The sequence below is a fragment of the Ammospiza caudacuta genome, chromosome 1 (genome assembly GCF_027887145.1).
Source record: "Ammospiza caudacuta isolate bAmmCau1 chromosome 1, bAmmCau1.pri, whole genome shotgun sequence".
Lineage (NCBI taxonomy): Eukaryota > Metazoa > Chordata > Aves > Passeriformes > Passerellidae > Ammospiza > Ammospiza caudacuta.
In genome coordinates this window covers 63,257,171-63,283,033 of record NC_080593.1, presented here as the reverse complement: position 1 = coordinate 63,283,033, position 25,863 = coordinate 63,257,171, and the positions used below count along the sequence as shown (strand labels likewise).

The following is a 25,863-nucleotide window of genomic DNA, read 5'->3' as shown; positions in this document are numbered from 1 at the left end:
GAAATGAAAATGTGTATCACATTTCTAAGCATCATTTGACGTCCTTTCTCCAGCACTGTTGTTAAGATCTCCAACAAATATGTAGCACATGGGAGAAGGATAATTGGCAGTTTATCAGCCACCTTACTGCTTTTACAGTAAATTGCTGATAAGTATTAAAGTATATACATGTCCTTGTTTATGTTCTAAGTAGTCACATTTAAAATACATCATCAAGGCATACCTGGGGTGACCAGTATTAAGCTAAGCTCCTTGGTCTCTTGAATAAGCCTGGCTGTGGAAACACAGAGCAGCAATAATGCACTCCCTGTAATGCACCTACTGTAATGTGTTCAGCAGATCATGACACTTAGGCACAAACACATTACTAAGCTCCCCATTAATATTGTCTGTGTGTATGTGTATATTGGCCTGATAAGGGTCTGTAAGAGATAAAAAACAGCCAAAACCTTTGAATTGTCTGGTTGGACTATGTGGCTATTTAAGCACAGCTGATTTTTTCATCTGAATAGTTTTTTTTTAAATAATCTGCTGGAACAGAACCAAGACTGTCATTAAACTGACTATGTGCTGCCAGAAGCTTGTAGATGGGGACAAGCAGGCAGACTTGACTGAATTTTTTAATGTTAAAATGAGAGGTAAAAATATTACAATCAAGGATACTGATAATTTCCATAGGGACTCATTGAGATATGTACCTGGAACAAGTACCTGGAATCCCACCATAAATGGCTGCAGCAAGCAAATGATAAGGCAAATTGCTTTTCATGACATTTCATGGTTACCAGTGCTCCTTCAATGGAGTATTTTATGTATGATTGGGCCACTGGAAATGTTGGGAACTTTTGTGTAATGGAAGAAAATAGAATCTCAGTATTTCAGTAGATGGAACAGCTTCAGTACATAGAGGTGCAGCTGAAAGCTTTTAATCACACTTGGCCAATGTATAATATATAGAACATGAACTGAAATTCTTAGTGGGAAGTTCATTCTGGAAAATCATACATATAAATAGAAGCTCAGGAACTTTCTTTAGGTTTTCAGGAAAAAGAAAAGTCAGTTTGCCACCAAAGTTACCTTCTGACTGGCTGCAAGATGCAATTTGGGTTACTCTGGTTGGGCTGCTGGGAAACACTTCCTGCTGCGTGTGCTCAAGACACATAGTTCCAATGAAAGATGCTCTGAGTAAGATAAAAGGGGCTCATGTGAGGGTCCTGTGAGCCTTTTGTAGCTTGTTACATGCACGGATGGCAGGTTGGGGAAAGATGAAGGAGGCAACTCAGAACTGATTAATTCAGATTTCCCAAAAGTAGCAAAATATCTTGGATCTTTAACAAGGTCCCAGGTGTCTCCAGTAGGTTTTCTGCAGCTTGCAGAACTAAAATCTTGGATGAATTTTCCACTGTGCGCATATGTGATCAAGAATTAAGGTCTGCTCATTATTAATAGTGTTTTCATTAACTTACATAGGACACAGTAAAAGGTGTTTCAAAATCCATCACAACTCTACTTCTCTCTAATGAGGAATGCTCACAGAAAGAGTGAAAGCTTTTGAAACTGTAGTTTTTAAGGAAATTAATCAGTTGAGAGCATCATCATGTGAGGATGTCAAAGCAAGTCATAAACTCACCCTAAGCAAGAAGGTACTTCTAGAGATGCTGTGAGGAAAAGTACCTCCAAAGAATCAAAGCTTATCTGCAGTTGTGTGCTCTCTTTCTCATCTGATACATTACCCTCAATATTTTTTTTCTGACAAATTCAGAGTGAGCCCCACAAGCAACATGTGTGTCTGAAGGAACAGTTGTAGACCTTTTTTTTTACCTTTTTGGCTGCATGACTCTGGCAGGAAATTGGTCCAAATAAATAAAAGAAGTAGGTCGCCAACTGGAGTCAACAGATTTGACTGCAAAATGCAAAACCACAAAGGACAGTTTAGAGTGTCCATAAAATATTCACACATTGTATGTCTGTGACAAGTAAGGAGGGAAATATATATAGAATTAATTCAGAGTATTTCTAGCATTTCATGCTTTTTCAGCATATGAAGAACACAGCTGATAGGTATATCCATTAATGTACTAATGATGTAGAATGTCTTACATTTATTAGACTCTTTAAGGAAAAAACTGTAACCAAGTAGATGGTGGAAGATCTTGACATTCAATAATGTTAGGCTCTGTGGCAGAATTTGGGATGGGAAAGACCAAAGAGTCTTGGAGTCAGCAGATGGGGTTAAAAAGCTGTCAAAGCAATCAGACTTAGTGATTGTTGTGGACATACTAAGTAGTAAAATGCACAAGATTTGCCAGGATTTTTTTTTAAACTTCAGCATGAATTTTCTTATCAAAGCCACTCAAAAAGGAGTGATTTCTTCAAGTGGCACAGTTTTACAGGATGGCTATTTGGGAGGGCAAGCACATTTGGAAATTTTGGTTGACAGATCTACTGTAGACTTACTTGGGTTTAAAATGGACAGTTGCTGATTCAGTAAGAGAACCGTGTTTAGAAGGCATACATTGCAGAGGAGATATAGGTGAAAGTTGAAGTCAATAAAGCATGAACACGTGTAGAGACAGTTTTGAATTTGGTTCCAGTAAATCTAAGATAGGATATATGTCAGCTGGACATTAGAAAGTAGTGACAATAACCTTAAAATGAACATTCAGACAAAACAAACCTGTCACGAGTTACTAACTGCAATTACAAATAGCAGTTAATAAGTATTTCAAAGCTCTGATCAAGATTTAGTTCTCTTAAGTTTCACAAGAATGAAAAGAAGAAGCAAATGCTGTAGATGTGACATCCTTTCATTGAGGTAGGCTTGAAGCATTAGGAGTGCACTTCAGCATTTTGAGGTTCAGAAAGCAATTTAGCATGTTTTCTATGTCCCTAAGCACTCTGGTAAACTTATCTTTTAGGATTTGGAGGTAGGTTTGCAGTGCATATAGTGTTGAGTATATTATCTTTGGATAATATTTTTGAAAAGTCAGCAGTGTGTGTCAACAGTCTAAATGTAATCTAATTTAGAAAAAAAAAAAATTTAATTTTGTATTAGTTTTATTTGGCCATATTTAGGGATCTTGACTGTTTCTCAGCAGCATAAAGTACCTAATAAATGTATCCTGTTTACAGACAAATGTTTGCCCTAAACTAATCATTGAAAAAAAGTAAGAATCTGCAAGAATATGATCTCTTGTTAGAACTAGAAATAGAGTATGTTATGCTTCTGTACTCCAAAAATAATTCTGGTTGTTTACATATGTTCTGTGGCTAAAGGAAAAAAAATACTGCAAGATGAGAAATATATGAAGAAAAGACCAAAGGGCTGAGGGATAAAAATAAAAGGCTGGCTACCTGCCAGAGTTGCAATGCATTGCCAGAATCAAAGCCCCATAAGTCTGAGGGCCTTTGGTGGGAAGTTTTAATCAGATGGAAAATTAAGGCAAGAGAAAAAAAAGTAATTTTTACAGGCTGTTTAATCCCCAGTCATGATTATTTTATGTTCATAGTTCATGTTTCTATAATGCCTGACTTTTTTTTCAAACAAATACAGGCACATCTTTCAGTTTTCTGTTTCCCATTGGTTTCTCTGATTGTATTCTCCATGTCTAACACTTCCTCTGTGAATGGCATCTGCTGGGAGCCATCATTTCCAATGTCTTCTTTTGTGAGTCTGGGATCTTGGTGCACAACTCTGTGGTTCCTAGGCCTTGGAAATACCCACAGTTGGCCTTTTAAGCTAAAAGCTATTCAAGTCATTGGGCTCTTTGGAGGAAATGAGGAGTGAGCCACTGATTTTCAGTTAGCAGCCAATTATTTTGGTCATTCTGCTTTTTTCTGTTCTGTCTCCCGTCCTCCCTGCATTTTTAGCTGCAGTAGGTTATTGTGGCATTGTGTTTCTGGATACTAATGAAGATTTATGTTACTGGTCTTACAGTTAGCCACAAATATTTTCTAGTTACATGAGCAAAAACATCACCCAGCCTTTTTTTATGATGTTAAGAAACAGGAAAGATGCATATATCAAACACTTCTTTATAGCCTGCCAGCAAGAAAATTCAACAAAGCATAGCTTAAAGGAAACTCTCTGATCTCAGGTAGAAAGGGTGCTTCACTTGCAGGCAAAATAAAATGGAGAAGGGGAAGAAAGTATCTTCTGCTGGAACAGAAATGAAAGAAATCATGTCAGAATTAAGATCTCTCTATTGGAAACTTCCTTCAAGGACTTGGAAGGAAATGTGGAAGATGTGTGTTAATTAATAAGCATAGTTTTTACATGTGCTGGAGTTTCAAAGTGCTGGAAAAGTTGGTTCCTGAACAGGAACTGGAGATTAGAGATTTAGGGCAAAAAGAGAATGAGGAAGCATTCTTAGATCAAAAATCTTAGATCAAAAAATGGCATTTAGGTGTGAGTAGAGGAATCTTTCATAAAATTTCAGAAACTGTAGAAAGTATGAGAAATGCTAATGAAAGACTGGAATTTCCAAAGAAGAAAGATAAACTAATATAGAACATAAAACCTTTTACCTCTCTCAGAAAATTACTTTGCAAAGGGATCTTTTTATTACAAAGTCCAAGAAAGGGCAATATGAGAAATGTAAGAGAAACACACTGGCAAAAAGAGGAACATTTTCTGTGTAAAATAATTTTCAGATAATTCTTTATGAAAATACGATGCATTACTTGGTGCTCTTGCATTCTTAGGAGCATCCCTTTGTTAGCTGAGTTGAACTCTCTCCCACTTTCTGATACCTTTTTTGTGACACTAAGCTGAGTGGTGCAGTTGTCTCACCTGAAGGATGGAATGCCAAGCTCATGATGTTTAGCAAGACCAAGTGCAAGGAGCTGCAGGGCAATCCCTGCTATGAACACAGGCTGAGGAATGAACAGATGGAGAGCAACCCTGCCAAGAAGGACTTGGGATTGCTGGTGGGTGAGAGGCTGGGCATGACCTGGTAATGTGCACTTGCAGCCCAGAAGGCCAGCCTCATCGTGGACTGCATCAAAAGCAGAGTGGCCAGCAGGGAGAGGGAGGGGAATCTGTCCCTCTCTTCTGGTGGTGCATCCAGCTCTGGGGTCCCCAGCACAGGAAGGACATGGACCTCTTGGAGAAAAAGTGCAGAGGAAGCCACCAAGATTATCAGAGGGATGGAGCACCTCTCCTATGAGGAAGGACTGGGAGAATTGGGTTTGTTTAGCCTGGAAAGGAGGAAACTTTGAGTTAACCTAATTGTGGCCTTTCAGTGTCTGAAGGAAATCTGCAACAAAGATGGAGAGGGACTTTTTACATGAGCAGATAGTGAGAGGACAAGTGGGAATGCATTCAAACGGAAAGGGAGTAGGTTTAGATTACATATTCAGAAAAAAGTCTGTACTGTGAGGGAATGAGGCACTGGAACAGGTTGCCCAGAGAAGCTGTGGATGTCCCAACTCTAAAAGTGTTCAAGGTCTGGTCGGATGGATCTTTGAGCAACCTGGTTTAGTGGAAGGTGTCCCTGCCCATGGCAGGGGAATTGGAAACAGATGATCTTTAAGGTCCCTTCCAACATAAACCATTCTATGATTCTGTGATTCTCTGAAAGAACTGATTGTAGGGCTAAGTACACAAGTACTTAGTGCTCTTGCATGTATTAATCTGTTTTGTTTAATGTGTTCCTTGTATTCCCTGCTGGTTGTAAATAGAGGTCATAAAAGATGGTGTAAAATCCTTCTTAATTAATCTTTTTTTCTTACATTTTCTTCAGTTCTTTCATGAAGGTTACTGTCAAGTTAGTCTAATAAGAGCTATATTTCCTTTTGAAGAGCAGAGCTCAATGCCACCTCTGGATGTTTTATAAAAGGACCTTTGAAAGTCTCATTTTTTCCTGAAAATTGTAATGTGCTCTTTCTTAGATGCTGATTTTCATGATCCACACATTATCTGCATGCTGTGTTGGCTTTGTTCATTTGGGGAATTGAGTTGACTTGAATTTTTCTTCTGCTTGGAAGCCCAAGCCATTTCTTGGCTTAAAATTTGAAACTTGCAGTCAAGTCTTATGTATGGGCAGAATAATTTTTTCTTGCTGGGTTTAGATAAGCACTGGCTTGAATCGCATGTAGTGTTGGGGAATTTTAATCAATGCTGATCTCTAGGAGCATACTTAGCCAATGGCTGTGACAAACACTGGAGATGTAAGTCAGCCACCTTGGGTCATGGGTATGGGCTAGGTGACTTCTTTGTTTCCAGCCTTATCTGCTGTAATTCAGTGAATATTCTAATTTAGCCATTTGATGACTCCCAAACTGGAACAGAAGGGAGTGCAAGTGTGTTGATCCAACACATTTCTCTGCCCTGCTTAAAGGGCTAAAATACACAGAGGTGATTTAAGGCAGCAAGCTCAAGAGCCAGCCTAAGTCCTTCACCTAGTAGTTTTGTCCTGGTGTCTTTAATTTAATGGGCATGTTGTCTTTCTGCCCCTCCCTCTGGCAGGGCTGAATTTCAACTACAGTGATCAAAGCTCAGCTGAAACAACACATATTACATAGCCCCTTTTCAAACAAATGCTCACCACAGTCTGTTTCAGGTGAAAAAAACTGAACATTAATTTATGTACTTTTCATTTCCTCAGCAGACAGTGTTATTTTGCTGAATGTCACTGTTTAATCACTTAAAATACATAATTATGTTAATCCTGTGCACTTCATGCAATAAATGGAAATAGTAATGGCTTGGAGGATTCAACTCAAAGTCATTTTCTGGAGAATAAGCAAAGGTTAAACAGAAATGTTCTACCCCCACTGCCTCCAGAAGTAGAACTCTAAGTGCTAAAATTGTTCTGCCATTTTTGTGTATTATTTCTAGTCCTCAACCTGCTGATGCTGCACTGCAAGATCAGTGAGTAGGTTCTGCTCTCTGTTGGCATAGGGAAATGTGTAGCCATGGTAATTTTAACTACTTGACACTCCCTGTAATATTTAGGATATCCTTTAAAATATTTTTTCTTTTTCATCAGATCTCTAACAAACAGACTCTTCAAGAAAAATTAAATAGCATTTCATTTTGGTAATCCTTTATTATTTAATATACCAATGTTCAGTAAGTTTTAATTGGCTTTCAGGAGAAAAGTATAGCAGCCACAACTTTTCTCAGTTTTTATGTTGTTTTGGAAGTTGTCTACATCCAGTCCACAGAAATCATTATAGGTCTGAATTTCATACCTCTCCAGCAAAGATAGGTGGAGGATATTCAGCCCATATGTACATTTTATCTCTGTTTGCAGTACTTAGTCATCCCTTTTCTTTATTAGTACTCCTTAGATCACCAAAAAAGCACACTTAGGCAGTATTTCTCTCTCCATTCCTTCCCTATCTCTCCTTTCCCTATGAGAATACACAGTCAGAGGTATCAGATATTTATGTCTTGAGTGGATGGTATTTCTCTGTTCCTCCTTTATTGAAGCTGTAATTAAAATCGTCTTTCTACATCAATACATGAAAGGGACAGCACAAAAAAAGGCACATGTAGCTCATGATACAGCTTTCCCCATCCCCAAATGAGAAGTCAGTAGGTTTGAAGTTACACATACAAAGTTCTGGAATGTTGAACATCCGCCTCTTGGAAATGTATTTATTGCCAAAACCATTGAAGTGAGATGATTCATTACCTTTGAGATTGTTTTGAAGGGCAATAAAAATTACAGTCATGACATTAAGCTATTTTTTAAACTAAAAACTGTTTTAAAAGTGTAGCTCATTTAAAAAAATTACCAAATCATGTTAAAGGTGAACTGCCATGTTCTGTATCCTTTAATATTACTACATGTTCAAAATCTTTATTAGATTCTGAGTAGATTAATGGGTTTCTAATAGTCTAATAATCATCCTTTGTGTTCTTGCTTATTCCCTTTATGATAATGAGAATTGCTAAGGTATACATATCTTTTGAAAGTAACTTTTTTATTTTATTCTGCAAAATCTATTGAAAAAGCTTCGAACTGATCTGCAATATTAGGATTAATTGTGAGTTATAGTAGGATATCCAGATACCTTTATAATCATAATTTTCCAGTCAGACTTTTATAATACTTGGACATAGTGATTTATGTTTGTGCTTTTAATATACTTATAAGAGATTTATTAGAGATTGGAGATGTTTGTTTTTAATTTTGTGGTGTTGATGGTAATAAGATAAGGAGAAAGCATAAGAAAAACAGGAGAAGGCTTTTCAGTAAGAGAAAGAAACAAATTTTGTATGATTTTGACACTATTAAATTATATTTGGGGAAGATGTCTGCATATAAAAATTCAAAGGCATTTTTTCAGGGGCTATGTCTTTGACTGAAATGAAATTGCAGTTGAGTAATAAGTTCTATTTGATGGCTACATTGGAGAAAAGGTATCTTAAAATATTCAAATACCATCCTTCAGTGAATTGAATGTGAACTTCACAGCCTTAAATTTAGTCCACTGAGGATATGCTCCTAACTGGCCTAGAATATCCAAAGAACTTACTGTGACTGTTGAACACATTAGAATGACTGTGTGCTCAGAGACAGTCCACAGAATGTTATAGCATCTAAGCAAGCTTAGAGGCTGCTTCTTATTCCGAGGTCACACACAGTAACTTTGTGTTTGTGCAGGCTGTATTCCATATCAAGTTTAACATTCCCTCCAGATCTTTTATCATGCCATAAGCTATTAAAGTGTGTTGTTGCAGTTTTATTGGACCAAACAACAAGAGAAATAAACCCTTGCCCTCCTACTGCAATCTCTCCCACTAAGATATTTTTGAAGGGGTCTTCTCAAACTACAAGGGTGATAATCACTGTAAAAAATTGCATTTTCCCTTTAAGGAACTTGGCTCAGGGCCTATGAGTTTTCACAGGACCTGACTCCTAAACTGAGCTTTAGGATCAGTTTTTATTTTTAGCAAGTTCCAAAGCAAGCTGTTCCTGTGGGCTTTATCAAAGACCATTAAATAAAAGAAACACAAAAAAATTACTGATTATTTAAGTACTTTGTTAAAGACAGCTTTACTTGTGGTTAGTGCACAGTACACCAATCTTTGATAACCTTTCTCTGACTGCTTCCCATTGTGTATTTAAATTACTTGTAGAGTTCCCTCACCTACAATTTATTATTTCAGACCTTAGAACTCTTCTTAAAAATGCAAAAAGATTTTCTACTGATTTATTATAATGCCAGCTGTTCTAGCCAGAAGTTACAAATGGATCTGTTGTAATGGTCTGATCCAGCAGTGAGATGAGGGGATTCTGGATTGAAAGATCTAGTGAGGTTAGCATGAAAGTTTATGGTGGTGGTGTGGTAGGGTTAGTGTAGATATCCCATATATGTTCCCACTCAGGTAAAATTGGTAAAATCCCATATATGTTCCCACTAAGATAAAATTGGTGCTACATCTGTTTGTAGGGTCCTTTAGGTGTTAAACCTTTCTTTTTCATCACAACATATTCCAAAGCTTGTTCATCTTTTTCACAGGGAGTTGACTCAAAGCACATTCACAGGTTGGCATCAGAAACAGTTCATGTTTTGAGGTTCCAAAAAAGTCAGAAGGCTTCAAGCACAGCTTTTCTGTGCTTGAAACTCAAGCCCATGGGATGCTAAAATTCCAGCATATTTAATTCCATTTCTTTTCCTCAAGTCAGGACCATAACTCAGACTTGGGTAATAATAAAATCATGATCTAGGACATATTTCTTCCATTCTAGATATTATAAAAAACTGGAATTATGATGAGGAAAATGTCTGTACTGCAGTGGTGCTTCAGCTTTTAATCACTAAGGTAACAAGCACTGGCATGAAGCAATTTTTAATTAGGATACATTAGCATAAAATCAAACCCAGAGTTATTCTACACATTCATTAATGCTACCCTGGTATGAAAGAAATAATATGGATTTTTCTCATTCTTTATTGTGGAAAAGCGCTAACGAGTCATTTATAAATTAAAGAATACATGTAAAAATGTTTATAAATATTTTTCTAGAAGAAATGTAGATTTTTAGTTGTTCTTGGTGATGGCAATCACACAGAATAATTAAGGAGCAAAGACAGACCATTTTTGATGTAGATAGCTCATCAGCCCATAAGAAAATAGTTAATCCCAAATTTCAGGCTCAATCCCACAAATGAGTGTTGATTTTACTGTTCTATCAATATCTTCTTTATAGCAGTTTGGGGTTTTTTTTGCCTTTTTACCTGGTTTTACCAGTAGAAACACTGTTTTGTGGGACTTGGCCTGTAAAGTGTAAAGAAGCCCACACATGTATGGGCATGCTGTCTTTATTCCAGAAATGGCCAGCCCCTGGTGTGGGACAACCCAAAGAGTTGACCTGGCCCATTTGGTGTTATCCAATACCCTCTTTTCCAGGGGCTGCCAGGTCAGTGTCATGTATGTGTGACATGTGGAGCAGGAGAGCTCGTGGCTATTAACCTCAGAAAGGTTTGACCACCCAAGTGCTACAACCTGAGATGGATGTGTGATTGATAAATAGTGTAAGGAATGAAACCTGACTAGCTTAGAGAGCCAGATGTCAAATGCAAAACAAAAAGAAAAAGCCCCATGGAAATTACTGGTTTTTTTTCTTTAGTCTGAGTATGATCAGGGGTCCTTGACACAGTTTTGTCTGAGAAAATGATTAAATGATTCACTAAATGTCTTGGCTTTCAAATTGATAGATTCTTCTTCATACCTATATATATATATCTGTACTGTGGCAGAATTTGCACAAATGCTCCATTTTGGATTGGGGTGGCTTGGAAATGTTTGTGAAAATACTTTTGATGGAACAAAAATGTGTAGGCAGTACACTCAAGCTCTTTTTGTAAAAAAAAAAAATCACATTGCTACAAAAACTACCTATGCATAATATTGACCAGATGGATTTCTGGTCCTGAGGAAAGGGTCCTGTTATCAGGACTAGAGGATTTTTTTTTTAACTCTCATCCTTGTTTTGACATGACTTCACATGTGATTGTTAAGTGATTTCAGTCAGTGTGACTGTGATTTATCTTATCCGTATGGAAACTATTTTGCAATTCTCACATACAAAATCTCTGATAAGTGCAGATAACATAATTATCATACAAAAAGGACAGCTGTGAATATCCATTTCTGACACAGATAGTTTTTTCAAAATACAAGAACTTTAATTTGGTGAAATGATGGAAGTAGTGCTTAGAATGACAGGAATTCTTTTCCTTTTTCAGCTCATGTGTCTCTTGTCCAAAGAAATGTTAGTTCATTATTTTTTTCAGTGAGGAGCGCTTAAGATTCTGTAGCATAATCAGATTTTGTCGCAGAACCACAGGGGAAAGCCAGATGTGCAGCTCTTCAGAGCTGGAAAGGAATGAATTATACTTGGGGGAGTATCTTGTGTGATAAAAGAAAACTGTTTTAGTGCTGTTGTGCTTTAGTATGGAGACATGAAAGATCTTAAAATCCAAACCCATTAATTTGTTAAAGACTACATTAAGCCCCACAGTTGTCATCCTGTGGGCTTGTATTTCTCACCCCTGTAGACACCTGGTATATGTTTGCAACTTTCATGTCATCCTCTGTTTTATTTGTGTTTATCTCACTTTTTTGTAACAACTTCTCCTGGTTTGTGTAAGTACTGCATGTGATTTTGGAGTTTCAGGAGTACAGGCTGGTCAGCAGCATGGTGGCATAAAATAGATTATTGAGGCTGTGGTCTGGCCTTTCCCTCAGCAGAAGCAGTGATTTAATTTGGGTGAGGGTTTTTTTACCAGCCCTTGGTGATCTACCACTGTTGAAGTGAGTAGGTTCAAAAGTTGCTAGGACAGGCAGAGATATTGAAATGATGTGGAGGACACCACCAGGAGTCAATTGCTGTCAATAGTTGTATTCATCTAGAGACAAAAGCAGCAGCAAAACACAAGAGAAAGCTGTATTAAAATATTATGGGCTGTATTCTCACAGACTAGTAGCCTTTTCTAAACAAAGGAAAGTTTAACAATCCTCATTTCTGTGTAAATGCCAGCTGTACTGTGTTTCAGTCTTATATTCATGAAGTACTTACACATGTCCAATTGCACAAGTTCTCTGTGCAATTTTTTTGTGCACAGAGCTGAGACTATTCCTTTAGTATCAGAATCTTTTAGGTTGGAAAATACCTTACAGATCATCAAGTGCAATCACTAACCCAGCACTGCCAAGCTCGCCACTAAACCCTGGCCCCATGTGCCACATCCACACATCTTCTAAATACCTTCTGGGACAGTGACTCAGCTACTTCCCTGGGCAACCTGTTGCAATACTTGACAACCTTTTGAGTAAAAAAAATTTTCCTAGTGTCCAGTTAATTAAGCTACTGTTAGATATTTTTCCTCTGCATTGTTTGTCGTGTAATATTAGTGTTGTTACATATCTTTTAAGCCTCTTTTTCAAGGGAGTTATTTATTTCTTTCTAACCTTTCCTGTGACCCCCATAACTACATTTCTGAGTGCTTAAGAAACAGTTATAAGTTTATGTTTACATTGTCCTCCTGAAATGTAGCTTTTGTCTTCCCATTTCACTGATAAAGATGAAGCAGATGTTTAAATGCTGGAAGGTTAGTCTGGAGAACAGATTTAATGGTGGCCAGTTCAAGATGCTTGGAAATAGATACTTAAAATTATTAAAATTTTGTATCATGAATTCAAGCAAGCTGCAGTGTTGACTTTTCAGCATTTAAGACAACTCCAGAGGATGATATTTCAGAGAAAAAGAAGAAATTAGTATTTTTTATTTCATGGTTAATTCCAGAAGAACCAAATTTCTCCTCATGAGCTAATCCTCAGAATTATCAGATACAACCTGATAGAGCACACTGTGTAACCCCCATGTGGGATAAGACTGAGGTCCAGTGGTACGAATGGTCAGTATTTGAACATGACAGGGTGCAAGTCCCTGCTCAGGCACTCCAGTCCTGTACCTCTGCAGAAGTTTGGTCAGACCACCCTCTGAATGATACGAAGTCTCTCCCGAGGGTAGATATTTGTTCCAGCCTGCAGATTGGATACTTAAGGCCCTTTGATGTCTTAGACAGAGTGCCAAGGTGCTATCATGATTATCTAGCATAAAATACACTGCAAGCCAAGAAAGGTTTTTCTCATGTAATCTTTCTTGTGGGGAAGGGCTGACGAATCATTTGTGGTGACTGGGGATAGAGAGATTGTGTTAGAGCAGTTAGGCTTGCTAATCACAGAAAGTAACCATTGTTTGATGTTTCCATGAGAGAGCCCTCCATTAACTGCAGCTGAACTTGACTGAGTGTGAAATTAAAAAGGAGACACAGATTTCCAGACACTCCCTCAGGTGCTCAAAAGTATGCTAACTGGCACTGTGGGAGACCTCCTAAAACAGCAAAGGATACTTAAAGGAAAGGGGCCACAGACAAAGTGAAAAGAAAACCTTTGTATTATCACTGAACCCACAAAGTTGATCAAGATCAGTCACACTGTATTAACTGTTAAATTTTAGGCTTACATGAAATGCTTCTTTCTGCCAAGGTCTGGTTCCAGCTGTGGTTGGTGAGCATCTGCACTCCCAGGAACTGGAGGTATTTAATCCTAGGCAGAAAAGTCTGTGAAAATAAATGTAAGAGAAATTGTCAGGAGCCTGCATATTAAGGCATTGCCTAGCTTTAAGAAAATTATTTTAAAACTTCAACTTGACAGACTTAAAAGATTTTACAGATTTTTATGTTGGCTTCTGCAGGCAGCTGGAATCTGAATTGTAGAGACCCAATTCCTGATTTGCATTGTGGCACTGGAGGCACTTCAATCTTCTTTATTTTTTTTCTCTCCCTGTAAAATGAGGGAGTCATATAGATCCCACAGATACCTACTGGAATGAAATTTGAAACTCTGGAACCTAGTATCATTGCAGAGTATTTAAAATGCTCTTTTTAAACCATGTTTATTACCCACGACATTGAAGTGTAAGAAGGGCTGTATCCTTTGTCTCTCAGGTTGTTGTATTATGTAAGTCTCTGTGGAACATTCCATTTTAATGCTTGGTTCTGTAGGAAGAAATGAAAACACCATAAATTCAGGACTATGACATATTCTAGGATTGAGGGGGAAGCTTTAGCCAAGAATATGTACATATATCAGTTTATTCTACTCTGCTGTATGTGAAAGATCTTTGAAATCTCCTGATTTTGAGAGACAATGTCCCTTGAGTAAAACCAGTATTACTCATTTCACTGTTGATATGTGAATATCATTCAGTTATATTGGTGGTTCTTGTGACATAAATATACATTTTCAGATCTAGCTATTCATTTTCTGGGATACTCTTTCTGATGGAAACCTTTTGTGTCTTTGCCTGTAGCTACCATTGACCTCCACATAATTGTCACTGTTGTTTCAAGATTTAAAAGGGAAGCAAAGAGGTGACGGTCTCTGAAATATTGTGCTGTAAAAAAAAAAACATATCATATTTCATTTAATATTCTCACTTGTAGAGCAGAATTTGAACATTCACATGTTGTCTTTCTTTCATTATCCAACAAAATAAACTGGGAAAATTGTTGTATTATAAGCACAACTTTAAAATTCTTATTTTAAAAAACATCACCCCCCCCTCCCCCCCTCCCAAAAAATCTTACTGATCTTTTGAAGAAGGAGCAAGCTGGAATCCTATGGAATGGTATCTAATAATACAGGCTGTGGTAAAAAATGATATCTAGTGTTACTACAAGTTAATGTACATCCTGTAATTCACTGTAATGCATTTTCAAAGCCATGAAGCCTGTGCTAGATCTCTAGGAAACAGATTTGTCTGTTAGCCAGCTAATTACCAGATAAGTGCCCAGAGCAAGTACCTGCCATCTCCTTCATAAAACTGTCCTGGGCACAGGGAGATAAATAGTGACAGAACCCCATCCTGAATTTGTCCACATTGTGCTGCTATGTTCATTCTTCATTTCAAGTCATTGCTTGGATGATTTTTGAAATGCAAACATTTTCTGTTTAGAAGATCTCTCAGCCCTGTTGTGGTTGCAGGTGCTGGCTGGAATGCTGACCGTCATGTCCTTTGATTCTGTCATAGTGATTGACACCCCACACACCTCATTGCAAAAAAAATAAAGCTCAGAACCCAGGCATCACACATTTTTAAAGATGTTGTGTCTGACCTTGAATGACAGGTTATTTTGACAGTGCATTGTTTGTGTGGTGGAACGATACTGAGTCACTAAGTTTAATAGCAGCACAAAATACAAATATGTAAAAAGAGATTCAAGTCCTGGCTGGAAGCATTTATAGGTAAATATGAAGAAACAGGGTAAAACAAGTGGGTATAATTAAAAACAGCACAAGATTGTGTTTTAAACATTTTGGAAGTGTTTTTTGGCTTGTGTTTTCTCAATTGTTTGTTTCTCTTGTTTTTGTTTCTTTTGTTAGTTGAGCTTTTTGGTTGTTTTATTCCTGCTGAAAGTGTACATCACAAAGGAAGTTATTTAATAAGCCCCAGTTGCTCAGCCTTGTGTCTAGCATCTAAGTGCTTTTTGAATTTTGAGAGCTGATTGAGGGAATAATATGAAAGACTGAGGGAGGAAAAAGAAGTAGGTAGGCAAGGGCCTAGCCTTAGGTAAGAACATGGAAGAGAGCAGGGAGATGTCTGCCAAGAAAAACACCAATGCAGCCATACAGTAATGGTGGGAATTTACAGAGAGAAAATGAATTCATTTTATACTCTTAAATAAGAATATTAAAATTTGAATTTAATGTAGGAGGAGGAAGTTCCAGATGTGTTTCTATATGACATGACATTACAAATTTATGTTCCTTGTGGCATCTCTGCCTTTGTTTATTTGAGAGGCTGAGTGGTCAAATGATGCAAGAGAGAAATGAGGAGAAGTAGAGGGAAAAGAGAATGGACAGGAGGAATTATTGTAGTAGTAATCAAGGTAAAAGTTGACTAGTGAGCAAAATGGTTTTTTCCATGCTGATCAAAGGAACCAGACGGATCATGCAGGTGTTACTGGAAAGAACACAGACTTCGCTGACTTGCTGTGCAGGTCAGGGAAGGCCCTGGTTAAAGATTGTGTCCATAAATGATGACAGCTGGAAGGAACTGTCAGATTTAATGCAGATGAGCTTGAGGTCAATCAGTCCCTACAGCCTCCCATTATTACCTGTATAGTTGTATTGGACCATGGTGCAGCCTCTGGGAGTATTGCTGCCCTGCCTGGACTGGGTCATTCGCAGGGATCCTGCTGTAAATGAGGAGCTGGGAGCTGTAAGGAGTTCAGGTGTGCATCATGGAGTTGGGCAGGGGCTGGAGCAGCTGGGCTGTGAGGAGAGGCTGAAGCTGAGCCTTGGCCAGGGCTGGAGCAGGGGTGGCTTCAGCGGACCGCAGCAGAGGCCCCCAGTGCCTGCACAGGGCGAGGTTCCTGACAAGAACAAGCCAAGTGCCTCCAACTGGGACATGGTGGGGTGAGACACTGGGCTAGGTTGGAATGAGAGGTTCAGAAGGGAAGCATTTTCCAATTAATGGGCTCCAGCAGGGGAACAAAGGCACAGAGAGGTTGTGGTGTCCATAACTGGATGTTTTCAGAGCCCAAAAAGAAGAAATAACATGAAATTCCTTTGCAAAAGCTCCTGGGTGCTTTATTTTTTTCCCTCAAAGTTTCTCATTTTTTAAAATGGGTAAGTAAACTCTGCATGTATTGGGAATCAGTGAATTCCTAGGAATGGTGTACAGCTGATAACATCTGACACATGCTTGTAGACAGCATTTTCTTTTAACAGCATCATACTGTGCATTCATTGGAATACATGGTGGCAGGGATGCTTCTTAGAGGAATTGCCATGTTAATTCCATTAGCAAAAAAATATTTTCTGTGCCATTTATTTTGTAATTTAAGATCAGCATTCCACATTTGCAGAAGGCTGATGGAATTTTTAAAGTAATAAATCAAAGGAGTTCTCTTAATACCTACAGAATTAAATGTAGGGACATTTCCAGAACTATTCAATGAAACTCAATTTACATATTTTTTGGATATGTAATCTATGTGACCTTCAGTAACTGTTTGTTTTTTTAAATCTGAAAAATGCCTTTAAAGAGTAATAGCCCAGAGTTTCAAATAGTGCAGCAGGAGATGTAATGCATATTTTAACATGTTTTCTTTAAATTTGTCACACAGACTTGTTGTGCATGATTATGTAAACGTCTGTGATTTTAAAGCCAGTAGTACAAGTGTGTGATGTACTTGGTTGGGCTAAAAAATTCAGAAGTCTAATTTATCTTGAGATATGCTCAGTCAAGAAGTTTTTCACAGCAGTTAGCTAACACTTCAAGCTCTAACAGTGCCCCTGAGCCATAAAAGAAATTTGCATGTAAGAAATGTTTTGAATCTATTAAAACCTCAGCTCAGAGCTAAAGACTTTCTCTTATGTCTTTGTTGACTAACATGAAGTGAGATCTTACAAAAAGCTGGGCTGTGATCGACAGATGCCAAATCTCAGGTTTTGATGTGATTATATATTTCTTTCATGCACAGTGGTTTGCTCTGGGACTGGAGTTTCAGAAAGACAGCAATCAATGGGTCTGTGCAAGACTACACAAAATATATTACTCCTGGCAGTCGTCAAGGCAGAATTATTCAAAAAATAATCTGAAATGCATTTGATCATACACTAGAAGTTTTAATAATTTATATTATACCTTATTAGCAAAGTCTTGTGTTTACTTTGTGACTGCCAAAACAAGATGAAAGGCTGCCTCCGTGGAAATACAAGATGCTTAGCTCAAAGTCTCTGTCTGTGCATTTCAGAAATTTGGTAATTTCCCTTCCTTCCCTCATTTTGATTAATAGTATATATAATTTTGAATCTTAGAGTATCTTTTCCTTCATTGTGGTCCTATTTAGTGAGAGCAATGCTTAACAAGTCTACCAAAGAGTTTGTGGCCTATCAGGACTGAAACTAGTACAAACACATATTTTTGAAACTTCTTTACCTTCGGGCTTCCTCCCAGCACTTTTTGGTTGAAAGAGACTTTGAATTTTATTCTAAATTCCTCTGAAATGAATCATTGTGGTAATCTTTCTAACTCTTGCAGCTACAAAAGTTTGATGTCTGAGCTCAGCTTAAGGAACTGTTGCCCTCTGACTAGTGATTGTATGTGGTAAATATCACAGCTATATCGGGTCAGAATATTGCAGAAATTACCTAAAGATTTCCTTGGAAAGATAATGCACTGTGAATATTGTATCTAGAGTCAGAGATACAAATAAGGACTGTTCAGAATTAATCCTTCTATTAAGTGAGAGCATAGTGAGTGGACAGTGTAAATGCTAGTTCAAAAAATTAGTTTTTTACCTCCACCGAGGTTTTTTACACCAAAAGTGCATAGAGTCATACATACAGTGTTTTTCACTAACACAGCTGTTTATGGGATACTTGTGTGCCAGGAAGAACTGCTTATATTCTTGGCAGGCCAGGCTGTGGCAAGGGCCACTCAGCCCTTAGGAGGGAGAGGGTGCAGTGACACGGTCCCTTTAGCAGGGCTCCCCTTCCCCCTGGGGAATTTGTGCCCAACAGACTCTGAGCAAGAGGCACCCACCTGCAGGTGTCTCTGAGTGATTATCCTGGGTTTAAAAGCTCTCTATGAATCTCAGGATGGGGACAAAAAGACTGTTATTTTCTACAGGAGCCTTTCAGTCTCCGGGAGCCAGTTGTATCTTTTTTTTTTTTTTTTTTTTTTTTTTTTTTTCACAGATGCACATTCTGTGATGATAATGAGGGAAAATTTCACGGAAGCCTGTGGTATTACTCATGTATCAGGCAGAATTTTGGGCCAAACTAGAGAAGAGTGCTTAGAAAGCATGAATCAGATGAATACATCTTTTCTTTCCTTGGAAGGGAATATTTGGCAGGATCACCTGAAGAGGTGTACATTATCAAACAGAAACACAGCATGTTTAAGTGGTAAGGTGTGATGTCTTTAAGAAAAGGGTCACTTCAGTTTGCAATTTGAGGTATTTTTGTTTTTCTACCAAAAAAAATCCAAAACACTCAAACAAAAAAAAAAAAACACCCAAAAAAATGGGTTTACTGTATCAGCATGATTATCTCATTTATTGGAATATGATGAAGTAAGGAAAAAACAGATTTCACAGCTGTACAGGCTGACTTAGATGAAATGCTACTTGGACAACTCACCAGCAGTGTTCACCACCACTGGAACTTTGTAAACCTTGCCAAAATCTCTTGTGCCATTCTGTCCTACCAGCAGTATGCAGCACTGCCTAATGCATATCCAGTGCATGTTGCAGTAGAGCTGTAAGAAAACAGTATGGTAAAAAAAAAAAAAAAAAAGGCAGTATAGGCATGATGAAAATTATAGCAGCAAGATGAGACTCTTTGGTTTTATGTTGGAAAACAGAAAAACTGTATAACATAAATGAAATGCCAGTGAAACCACTACTGTAAACTATGTTACAGAAACATGATTGAATGCATGAAACACTGATGTGCTTAACTGTTAGTGAAGGAGAAAATTTAAAAGAAGTGTCTCAAAACATTTTGCAACTTACAATTTGTTTTTGGGGCATTTTGCTGGCTGTCCCTAGTCTTCCTGAGAAATATAGATAGGAAATGAAGCATTGAGGAGAAGGTCCAGCATTATTTATGAGGTGCTGGCCCTTTTTATCTGTTTGCCAAGGAATAGCATCTAGTCTTGTATGAGTGAATAACTATGATTTTATCATGTAGTGTGGAAATATTTAATTAGGAGTCCAATAGGGTGATTGTAGTCAGCCAAATTTTAAGTCATGATTCAGTGAAAAATAAATATCAGAAAAAATAAGACTTTAGTTGTACTGATATTTTTACAGACTTATCCTTTCCTTTAAATCACTTTAGCCTTAGTGTTAATGTACCAACAATACATGTTGTACAAACAGGTCATTTCCATAAATTAAGCACCTTACATTAGAGGTTTGTGAGACCTTCAAAGAAAAGAAATGCTTTATAAATGTCTAGAAAGAATAAATTGCTAAAGAATTTTGACTCATTTGTAAAAAGTCCTTAATACTGTATGTTTTCCAGTTTAATCAGCTTTGATTTGGGAGGACAAAATAGCTGTGCCAAGTGCTAAAATTTCAAACACCTTAGAAATTGATTGTAATTAATAACTTAACAATAATTTTTGATTAAGTAAACATGCTCTGCCCAATATAGATTCAAGTTCTGAAGTGGTGCTGTTCCTGTGCCTCACTCTGTGGAGAATTCCACCCCAGTGTGCTTACCTGTTTCCTTTCCTCTGTTTACCCAGTTGACGTTCTTCTAGGTGCTTGTGTGTGAGAAGTCACCCTCATATCATAGTGCACTTGATCAGTAACCCTTTGCCTGTGTGAATTGGGACCCAAGTCAGCAATAACTCAGTTGTTAGAACAGCACTTACTCCAGGCTGTCATTTGCCTCTTTGATGCTTACTTACCTAACCAGTAGTAATCATTATTTTCCTTCTACAATTACTATAATGGAGCTGATTGCTGAAATGGAAAACAGGAGGCAGTTACAGAAGGTTTGAATTTTTTTTTTTTGTGCTGTCACACTTTCATGGGCAGGCACCTTTCTTGGAGCTTTGATATTTCTTTGAGTTTGCCCAGAAATATGTTTGGTAAAAGACAGAGTGGGCATCTGGTCTGTATTTTCATGTGGCCCTGTTTCAGCTTCTTGGAAATACAAGATTATCCAGATAGGGACTTTCTGGGTCCCTGATTTATTTTATACAAAATGTGAAAGAGGAAAAAAAAAAATTGTTTAATCAAAAACCTTTTTTTTAACTGGAAAATTTTAAACCAATTAAAAATCCAGCTGAACTCAATTGAATTCCCAAGAGATTCTTCAAATAGAGGGAGGAAAACAGAAATGATCAACAGAAATGTTGCATCCTATGATGCAGCATTGTTACACCTTTGTTTAATTACACCTTTACCACTTACATCTCTTGCAAATGTCATCAGAGTTTCACTGGATGATGTTTTTCCTTTTGTGTGTCTACAATACTGAACTGAATAAGGAGAAAAGAGAGAAAGGAGCCTTTTACTCTTTTCACTTGGATTTTCTGCTGAAATAGTGATGCAATATCTGTAACTTGTGCTGCAGTTAAAAGACATCATATTCTTGGGGACCTTGGTGCTTGCAGTCAGGTTGGGAATGGCAATGGCAGGCACAGCAGGGAGCTGGGATTCAATATGCTGAATGAGAAGGTGAGTGTTTTAGCACAGCTGCCTCCTGAGGGTCAGGGGAAAGGAAAAGCCCTTTGGGAGGATTTTCAAGCACCACTGAGCTAGCACACCAGGAGTCAATGATTGACTTTAGAAGATCCCTGCTGTGCAAAGGATTGAGTGTTGTGGTCCCCTTTATCACTGGCTAGACATTTCTTTTGGAGAAGCTAAAAATCAGAAAGTAGTGAGATAGCAGCAAAATAAATTAAAAAATAACCATCAAACAGCTGTCTCTGGTGGCAGTGAGGTCTGGAGATTTGTTTCTGTTGCTAACAGCTGCATTGACTTGGCAGTTAATTTCATTAGAAATACTGGTTTTGTATGGCATTTATAAGATTCCTGTACAAAAAACTGATGACTTGGTGACGATGCAGTGCAGGTTGAATTGTTGGTCTTGAAAAGGACATTAATGTGAACCTCAGTACAAACAGGAGAGTGTATTTGGTATGTACAGTCAGAAGGACAGAGCACAGTTTCAATCCTAATGTGTGCATTTCTTCACAGGAGTTCCGACGTTCAGCGCAGAATGGCACAAAGTGGAAAGCACAGCCTAATGCTGAGATCCCAGTGAAAACACGGCTCAGCTCCTGGATGGCTTTGCAGCTGCCATGGCAACAAGAGGGAGGTGGACTGAAGATCCTGTCTGTCAGCCTGGCTCTACTGGCAGCTCTTGTTATGTTTTACTACGGAGGAATGAAAACAGAACTGTGAACTGAATGGGACTTTTATCTAAACAATGAAACTGCTGTTCAAAATCTTCAAAGGAAACACTTTTACCAGCAAATATTTTTTTTTTATTTTAGAAAGAAAAAAGCTAATATAAATTGGGCAATAATTTGTACTCACTCTATGCCTTTCCTGTCATTCAAAGGAGAGAACATTAATAAGCTGTGGGAAGGCCTATCTTGCCAAATCCTGAGATCCTTGGTTGGTTGAACAGGTTGTTACATCTTCTCTTTTCTTTTTTTTCCTAAAATGATGCAGTGTTTGCATTACATGCTCTTTTCATATTTGCTGTATCAGATAAAATTGCATTAATTTTTTTAAGGAATCTTTCCATTGAGTGATATTGGTCATCTTTTATGGATAGATTATTTAAAGCTTTCCTAAAGATTTTGCTTGATGCAGTGTGATTGTTTGGTATCTGTCCTTTTACATTAGAATGAGCACTGCAAGGCCATTAAAGTTTGTTATTTGTTGCTATTTATTTTGCTGTCATGTTTGAAAGAATTTTTGCCTGCTGTCTTGCATCCCTTAACTTCACAATGAGTTATTAGGCTTTTTTAATGCAAGAAGAATTATTTTTTACATAGAAATAGTCCTAAAGGTGTTGGGTTTTTATAATTGAATGGGAGGATGTTGTTCTGGTGATAGAGTTCTGTGAAAAGATGGATTTAATACAGTCTGTAGATTTTATACAATCTTTGGAGAACTACCTGGGAATCTCTTAGCTTTGTGCTGTCTCAGTAAAACAATTATTACTCTGTTAGTGGGGAGGTTGCATTTTACACGATGAAAATTTCTAATTACTTTTTTCAAGCCATTTTGTCATGACAGGATCTCCACACATCCTGTGAGTGTGCTGGTGAGTCAGGGACTGGACTGTGTGCCCAGTTCTTCCAGCACCTGACCTCGTCATATTGTTGGTTTGTTCATGCCTTGTCACCTTTCTGAATCTTCATCCAAACTTCCACTTGCAGAGACTGTTTAAAATCATAACACAGGCACTGTTGAGGGTTTTTTTTTTTGATGTTTGTGTCACATCCAGATGGAGCTGAGCTGTCTTGCATGACTGTTGTGGTTTAACCCCAGCAGGCAGCTGAGACACTCACCCCTCTGAAGTGGGGTGGGGGCAAGAATCAGAAGGGTAAAAGTGATAAAACTTAGGGGTTGAGGTAAAGACACTTAGATAAGTGAAGTAAAAGCTGCACATGCAAGCAAGGCAAACCAAGGAAATAAATCATTCATTACTTTGACAGGCAGGTGCTCAGCCGTTCCCAGAAATGCAGAAGAGGCCTTGACTCTGTGTGAGCCCTCCACAGCAGCAGAAAATCCAAAACATAACCCCATACCTTGCAGTGAAGAAAATTAACTCTGTCCCAGCCAAAACCAGTACATTGTCTCTACAGTGCAGAGGAATAATCCCCTAGTAAGAGTGCTTTGTACTTTATAAATTGGGGATTCATAATAGTTACAGACAATTAACCAGGAGGATCCACCATGATGCTTTCAGCACAGCCTGTAAATTATAACAGCAGATGTTACTGTCTTCAGGAAATCAGGTGTGTGATCAATCAAATATAAAATTTTTGATAGCAACCACTGAAGGTCATAAGCCAAGACTCAAAATCCACGCGTTTTAAAGGAAAAAAGTAAACAAAAACATACCCTTAATTTTCTTCTGTTTGTTGGCATGCTTTATTTTTGTCAGGCTTTTCTGTACAAAAAGGAAAATATAACAATCAGTAATTAACGTTTTTAACAAATCTGAACAATTCTTAAAAAAAAAAAACCCACCAGCAGGACTCTGGGAGTTGAAATTTTCAGGAAAGTACCACAGATTGCAAGATTCTCAGGAAAACTGTGGATTGGCAAAATCATTATATCTGAGCCAAATTTTTGCATGTGATGGGAATAATCTATGCAGATATGTTGTGTGCCTCTAGCATTATCTCTGTCAGCCACTCTAGCTTATCTAATCGTGGCAATTACAGACTCATTGCATCAGCTATTACAGAGATTTACCAAGCTTGTGATTTAGATTCTGTGCATCGTTGGCTTTAATGGGACCAGCTTATTTTCTTAGAAATAGTGCAATATACTGAAAGAGGCCAAAGAAGACTTTGTAAATGACATTGCCTGCAGTATGTTCTTAAACTGGGCTTTAATCTGATAAGTAGGAAGTGTTGTTTATCATGTATTTTGTTGCCTTCCTTTAGATTTTGAGAGAGGCTTTTGACACTTTGTGTTGTAAAGCAGCATTGTGTTTGTCACTGCATTCTGGTTATGTACAAATAAAGCTTCCAAAGCCACTGAGCTGAGCAAAACAGTTCTGGTCAAACAGCTCACCTGGACCAAGCCTGGACTGCCTGGGGCTACTGGTGCAGCTTGGGAAACCTCAGGAGTGAGTATACAAGTACATCCTCCTCATGGAATGAGTTGACCTGAACATCTGATCTGTGATTTTTGGCTCCCTGAATGCCCTAAGTACCCTGCCAGGCAGCATTTTTAATTTTTACATCAACATTATGTTTGAGACCTGCTTCCAGTATTCCCTCTTTGCAAGCCATCAGGGTGGGTGAGAAATCTGCTGCACTCCAGCTTAACAAGGTCATTGCAGGAAAAGTTACCTCATAGTCAATTGATCCCACTTTCACACATGCTGAACACACTCATCACTAGAGAATGTGTCTGCTAATAAGCAATCTACATTCAATGACCTTTTGTCAGAGCAAAAAAAAAGAATATAATTTCCATTTGATACCAGGAAAGCCTCAGCTATTTTTCTTAAGTGTTTGTGGTAGCTCTGAGTTCTCTTTGGCTATTTGCAATGAGGAATCTTGCAAACCACAGAACCCTGAGTAGCAAAGACATCTTAAATCTGTTGTGAACAGCATTAAGTACACACATTTTATTTTCTACTTGAGCATTGTATGCTGGAGGACTTTGTCATTTAGTCTTTTCATTGTAGCTTTCTAGTAATAGCATACTTGTTTAGAAAAAGAGTATGACATAGAAGTGTTTTATGTAAAGCTTGTTCTATAAAGCAAGAGAAAGAAGAAAAGGTGTTTTTTGAGGAGACTGACCTCTGTTACATCATTCCTTGCACATCTCTGAACATCTGACAGCTACTGTTAATCTAGTTTCACTTCCAGGTTCAACTTCCCATATGGAAAGCTGGAGTGATTTTTGAATAACAGCAAATAATATCAGAAGTGGCAGCAACTGGCAACTCTGACACTGAGCTTGGCTGTGGCCATTACCCAGAATCCTCCTGCTCTTCTTGAGAAGCAATTACAATTTCACAGGTTGGAATTAAAATTCCCTGCAGTATGCAGGAGAGTAACTGAAACTGTCAAAGTGATTTCAAGCTGCTAATCTCTCCCTGCTCCAAGAGTGAAAATAGAGCCCCTCTTACCCAGGCACAGATCTGACAACTTAAAAACTCCAGCCTTCCACTTCACTTAAATACATATGGAGAGTGGCTTGATCTGCTCACAGAGGATATCTGTAAAGATGTTACGTCTATGAACATTTGTGTGTTATTAACAAGTCTATCTTTTTTAACTTTAAGACGTGTGTAACTTCAGGGACTAAGACGAATATAAAAGAAGTCTTATGCAAGAGCTCTGACAGTTTGGAGGAATGAGTAGGCATGTGCCTGTTTGTGAGAGGCTTATTAAAATCTTTATTTATGTCTTCTCAAACATGTATTTTTTTTGCTAGAAAAATTGCTTGCAACTTTCCCAGCTTTTATTTTCACAGTTTTATGTCCCACGTTATATTTTGTGTGCACTGTGGTTGATTGTATAGACAAAAATAGAGAGCACTTAGAAACTAAAAGGCAGAGGAAAAAATTGAGAGGCTGTAAAACTAGGGTGCAAAATGAAA

General features: G+C 37.9%; 1 protein-coding gene across 1 annotated transcript in view; it reads left to right on the top strand.

Moving 5' to 3' along the window:
- CDKAL1 (CDK5 regulatory subunit associated protein 1 like 1) overlaps window positions 1–25,563 on the top strand; it is a 382,971-nt gene extending 357,408 nt beyond the window's left edge. Inside the window, exon 16 of the mRNA XM_058800651.1 lies at window positions 21,757–25,563. Coding sequence (XP_058656634.1) covers window positions 21,757–21,963 — 207 coding nt within the window. The 3' untranslated portion in view covers window positions 21,964–25,563. The remainder of the gene's footprint in view (window positions 1–21,756) is intronic.
- The last annotated feature ends 300 nt before the right edge of the window (window positions 25,564–25,863 follow it).